This window comes from Lissotriton helveticus, chromosome 1_1 (genome assembly GCF_964261635.1).
Source record: "Lissotriton helveticus chromosome 1_1, aLisHel1.1, whole genome shotgun sequence".
In the NCBI taxonomy this organism is placed as follows: domain Eukaryota; kingdom Metazoa; phylum Chordata; class Amphibia; order Caudata; family Salamandridae; genus Lissotriton; species Lissotriton helveticus.
The window spans coordinates 1,433,591,237-1,433,597,236 of NC_136057.1; the positions used below are offsets into that span (position 1 = coordinate 1,433,591,237).

Genomic DNA, 6,000 nt, shown 5'->3' on the forward strand with positions numbered 1-6,000 from the left:
CTCTATTCGAAGTACTTCGAGCAAAGCTTCTACCAACAATTACGTACGGCAGCAAATCAATGAAAGTGAAAGATGAAATAATTTTGGATAAGGTGGTTGCCAAACCTGCAAGAATACTATTTAATATTCCACAATACACCTCTCCAGCACAAACAAGGCTGGAGCTAGGCCTACAAAAGGAGCAAATAGAACGGAAGGGCGTTTGACGCCAAATGCTGGTATAAATTAAAGAGTGCTAAGTCTGGTTCCTTAAACTCATACTTGTGGAAAGAGATGACAAGGAAAAACTATTGCCCCGGTATGGTATATCTCCAGTCAGGTATAAGGTTGCTCGCTTTACAGGATGTGTGGAAATCTGGCCTTCCTTACAACAGTGTTAAGGCCTTGATAAACAAATCGGGAAAGATCGTCTCCTTCAAAGAAGATAAAACAGGCTTAAACAAGAGGGCTCAGTTGGTTTGTGATTCAGAGCTATTCCAAATGCACACCACAGTCATATTCAGGTACACGCTTCTCGAGAAGTATGAAGGAAATCCTTTTGGCGATGAGGCTGGGAATTTTACTGGCAAAACTGCACTTACCGCCATGGAAACGCACACGCCCAACTACCTACTGCAGATCATGGGGCAACCCCAAAGAGGACATTTTACATCTACTTTGCGTTTTTAAAAGTTTAGATCTGGAATGAAGACAGCTTCTAAATCTGCGTCTGAATGAAAATCTGATGCAAGCATGCAGACAGGCGATGAAAGCCTGCTTTGAGGGTAGCGACGTCCGGTTAGCCTGCATCTTTGTTCGATTCATGAACGTAGTTAAAGCAAAATTAATTTTAGCAATCGTCCAGCAAACTGGCTAGTAATCTAGACTGCTGGTAAATTACTGTCATTTACTCATTGGGAGTGACCAATTTTAGACTCACCACTAATCTGGTATGGATTTTACATCTAATTTCATAGACATCTGAATTGAGGCGAACTCCAAGGAGGATGGCCTCCCAGCAGACATCGAGTGCCTAACACAAAGCACATAATCACATTTTTACCTTTTGTATTATATGTAAGCTTGGATCCCTCTGCATTTTATAGAATCATTGTAACTTTTATTGGAACAAGTGCTGTTTTAATAATAATTTTATTATGTAGCTGTTTGCTAAGATTTTTATTAATCAAGCAATAAAGATTTACTTACTTACTTACCTACTATTGAGGAACATCAAAAGATCAGGCCAAGTGGCCTTCGCATCTATATAATCCTAGAACCCTAAAGATTGCACATCACGAAAAAATAAAAAAACAAAAGGGTGGCATAAATCCCTGCAACACTGACATCTCACTTCTCGGAATCCATTTGGCACAAAATCTGGCAATCCCCCTTTCAATAAAAAATTACCTGGTTGATTGCCCAATCAAGACTTTGAACTATCCACAAATCTCATGGACCACCTCTCCACTATATAACTGGGGATATGACAGACAAACAAATGCTGGCGTTGCGAAGAAGTCTCTGGAACACACAAACACATGGTCTTCGCCTGCAAAATTATCCAACCCCTATGGACCAAGATACAACAATCCATCCAGAACATCTTCAAAACTAACTTTACACCGACTCTTCTCACAGCAACTCTTGGCCTTAATGCACATCATCCACCTATCCCCTTACAGCTGCAAGTCTACCTCCTACTTGAACATTTGCTAGCCCTAAGCACCAAAACTATTCTGACAGTCTGGAAAGCAACCACAGAATCCTCTTACGAAAAATGGTGGAATACTTTATGCGCAGCCATAGGGGCCAACAATAATAAATACAAAAAAACACACAACACAAATGCTTCAAGAGGTATTTAGAATCCTCTTGACATTTTTCAACAGAAAGTTGACCCCCATAAACATAAATATTCCTTACACCTATACTGTACCTTGCAGATCCTCTCCCTGATGCCAGACCTAGCTGTAAAGACATATAAGGGGCACCTCCTCACCTCCCTCCCCTGTCCCCTACCCCTCTCTTATATCTCTTATTTTTGCGCTTTCGAACACTTCACTATATTCCTTTCCACAATTACAATATAGACTTTGATATCATGCCCGCAGGCACAATATCCTCATTGTAGAAGCAAGCACTCTTACTAATCTTTATAGTTCTCTACCCTCCTCAAATATATTCGAATGAAGGCATACACTCTTGATCCGCAAATCTGATATCGCATATAGAATCTAATACTTCCTCTAGAATACATTGCTACATCTATTATGTAATTTAGTGTAATTTAATGTAAGGTATTGCTATTTCTAGTATGCAACTCTACATCTTACTTCTAGAATGTAATGTTACATCACTCTCAGAATTTGTGCAATGGAACTATTTAGTGTATGGCTGACAATCCTCACAACTGACTCAAAATGTACACGCTCTTCACTCTGTTTTATATCCTGTAGTGTGCTGGTGTCTTACACCTTCTACCTGTCTCTTCTTAAATTATGCCTTGACTACAAAACAATAAAATGTTTGATATCAAAATAAAATGTAGTGCTATTCAAATAGGTGACAATGTCAGTGAGAATACAGGTAATATTATTTATCAGTTTAGGGAATCTCTTCGAAATCCCTAATTAAAAAACCATTGGAAGGGGCTTTTGATTTAATGTTCTACAGCACGTAGTGCATTGTTGGTATTGTGCATTGTATATTGCAGAGTGTTTTATTAAACTGCACCAGTGGTAAGAAATTGTTGTGAACTAGCTCTGTTTCTGTGATCTAACCCTAAGTGATTGTTTGCTAAGAGCTGGGCCACTGGAATTAGGCCAATGTGCAGCTGCTGCATTTTTTTGCATAATTTAAGACTTTACGGGGCAGATTTATGTTAACTGGCGCATCCCCAGGGATGCGCCAGTTAACATGCGCCACAGTGCGCCACAGCTCCGCCACCCATGGTGCGCCGCATTTATGATGCGGCGCACCATGGGGCAAAAACGGCACAGATGCGTGACGCATCTGTGCCGTAAAGGTGACGCATTGATGGAGTTGCGTCGCAAGCGCGACGCAGCTCCAGCAAGGCTCGGGGGTGCCCCATCTCCACAATGCTGCGTCAAGACCTACGCCTGCTTCAAGCAGGCGCAGGCTTTTGACGCAGCATTGGCCTGAAAGTGACTGAGTGAAATCTTATAGATTTCACTCAGCCACTTTTGCGAGGCGCACCTGCCCCGGAACGCCCACCCTGCGCCGGAACGCCCACAAGCGGCGCAGGGCTTTACAACGTGACGCATCTGCCTAGATGCGTCACGTTGTAAATCGTTCGTAGGGATGCGCCACGTTTACGCCGCCTTGCGTGACGCAACAGCGGCGTAAACGTGGCGCAAGTGCCTCATAAATCTGCCCCTACGTATGTACCACAAAATTCATCATCTGCGGCAAATTCTGCAGATTTTAACAAAAAAAAAAGGTTTTCAAATGGTTTAAAAGTTACTAAAAATGCAGCAAAAAAGTGTTGCATCTATAGCGGCAGACCCTTTGCAAAGGTTTAATGGTGACCTTACCGCTGCTTATTGGCATATTTGGTTGTTAAAGAAGCACTACTGAGCTGCAACCAACACCCAGACACTTTTAACAAGTGTAAAAGTGTCAAAATAATGAAGTAATACTTTTACAAAATGTGCTACATTACGCCGCCTAATTTGTCTTTTCTTGCTGCATAATTTGCTCGACCCTGCCACGTAATTTGGCCCTCCCTGGACGCATAATTTCAGTGGCCTTGGCTAAGAGTGAAACTCACACCGCCTGTTTGACACTGTGCACCTCCATTGCAGGTTCGACTACTACATTGGGAAAGACACGTGGATCGAGTGGTGGCCAAGTCCGCAGGAGTGCAACAATGCAGAGCACGTGAAAATCTGTGAAGAATTTTCAGACTTTACTGAAAACGTGATGGTGTTTGGCTGCCCAAATTAATCTTTCAGAAGCATTAGCGAAGCGGGGTCACGTGATGAACTCTTGCACCAAAACATGCCTGCATGGTGTATGTTGGTGGTATCTACCACAGTGTTATGCCTCAGCCTGTTCCTTCTCCCAGTTCAGGGAGTTTATGACAGACAGTTATTTTTACATAAATAAAGATGCATTCCCAAAACAGTGTGCTTTGTTCCCATGGAGTTTAATATATGTTAGCAATATGTTCTTTCCTTTCGCTCTTATGTATGTATCTACAATAACAGTTCCTCCCATTCCTTCAGTATAACGCAGACTATGCAGCTTCCTACGGTGCACTTTTGTAGGAGGGCTGCCCCTTAGTGACGCATTCTGGCCCTCTTACTGCGCTCTATTCCCTGGGAGTGCTCACAGGAGTCTCCCCTATTCCGGCGCACTCTCCGTGTCATTTCCAGCACCTGGGGACTGGGGCCAGACACGAAATGCAAACTGGAGTGAAAGTCAATTCTCAGAAGACCCAGAAACGTGTTGCAGTATAAACATCATTTCAGGGACTCAGAACTCAGAAATCCCATACACATACAATGTAAAGTACAGCACAAGGCAGTACCCAACAGGAACTCAGAATGATTATTCACTGGCACAGCTATACAAACTACAATGTATGCTTTGCCCACTCGCTGAGAACTCCGAACGCTCCTACACCGGCGCTTCCATGTAAAACACAGTGCAGTGCCCAGCTCAGTGAAAGTTTAAGATATTCATATTCGGGCTGCAATGCAAGTTGCACTGCAAGTCACTCTGAAATACTCTACTGCGTAATCTAGTGCCTTACTCCCTTTACATTCATGCATTTTTGGCGCTAAACATATGCAGAAATGGCCAGGTTCACCCTTTTTTTTTATACAGCTGAAAATGACACTATGACGGGCTATAACAAAGGAGTGTCTCTGACTTCCTTACAACGATGTGACCTGGGTTAGCAATGCTATAACCAAGTGAATATCTGAGCGAATATCTATATACCAGTTCTTAGTTTGAAATCATAGCACCTCCACTCTGTCTTCTAAATGCTGATGTTTGCAGCATGTGCTGCTGATGATTATCTGCTGTGTAAACTCCTGCCATCTACTTGTTGGGTTCAGAAGTTTAGAAGTTTTTTTGTCTTTGAAGAAGCGCTATCAGTTTCGAGGTGACTCATAATTCCTCCCCTGAAACCAAAACTCACCAGAACAGGGTTCTTTTGTCCTTCCATTGGGTTCAGACATATTTCAAGTGTCCCCTTAAAGTTGTGCATCAGGAGATGTCCTCACACCAAAGACTTTGCGGCTGCCCAAGGCCACCACAGGGGGCCATTCAGGAGGGCAGCCCTCTAGTGACATTGGGCTCCCCCTCCACCATCCTCCCCCCTTCCATCTGGACGGGGTTGGCCATGGGAGGAGTCCCCTCTGGGGTCGTAGGCGTGCCGCGTCATGTCCGGAGTGCCAGGCAGGGTTCATCGATATTTTTATCTTGCTGATGCATGGGGGGGAGTGGGGGACACCAGAAGAATGGGTGGCAAGGAAGAGGACAAGAAGGTGCGCTTCCAGGCCTGGCCAGAAAAAACAGTTAAGACATGGGGACAGGCCTTCGCCATCCTGGCAGCAGTAGTGATGGAGCGATACCCAGAACAAGGGCCTGGTTTGTTTCAATATGCCAGCATCATCAACAATGAGGCTTAGACAAATGGGGGGATGGGTTGGTACAAGTACGACTGGGAATTTTGGAAGAAGATGGCCATGTGCCCTGAACTGGGGTGGGACCAGATGGAGGTGCGTCTCTGGGTCCAGCATATGGGCAAGGGCAGGGTTGAGGCCGGCAAGAAGTCTAGCACTAACAATAAGAAGGAGGAGACGAGCAAGGGCCAGAGGCATGACAGGAAGTTCTGTTTAGGCAGCCCTTTCGGGGTGGCTGTGGTGGGGGGCAGAAGCAGGGAACCAGAAGATTCTTCAATGGAACGTGCAGGCTGTATAATGCGGGGCATGCTCTTGGGGGAAGGCCTGTAGATTCTCCCTCACCTGCAGCAAGTGTGGCGGT

General features: G+C 44.5%; 1 protein-coding gene across 2 annotated transcripts in view; it reads left to right on the top strand.

Annotated features, from left to right (window-relative positions):
• The window catches only part of LOC144826880 (A.superbus venom factor 1-like), a 1,649,148-nt gene extending 1,645,019 nt beyond the window's left edge, over positions 1-4,129 (top strand). For both annotated transcript variants that reach the window (XM_078685340.1, XM_078685347.1), the window contains one exon: positions 3,807-4,129. In XM_078685340.1, the coding sequence (XP_078541466.1) occupies positions 3,807-3,948 (142 nt within the window). In that variant the 3' untranslated portion in view covers positions 3,949-4,129. The remainder of the gene's footprint in view (positions 1-3,806) is intronic.
• Positions 4,130-6,000: the final 1,871 nt, after the last annotated feature.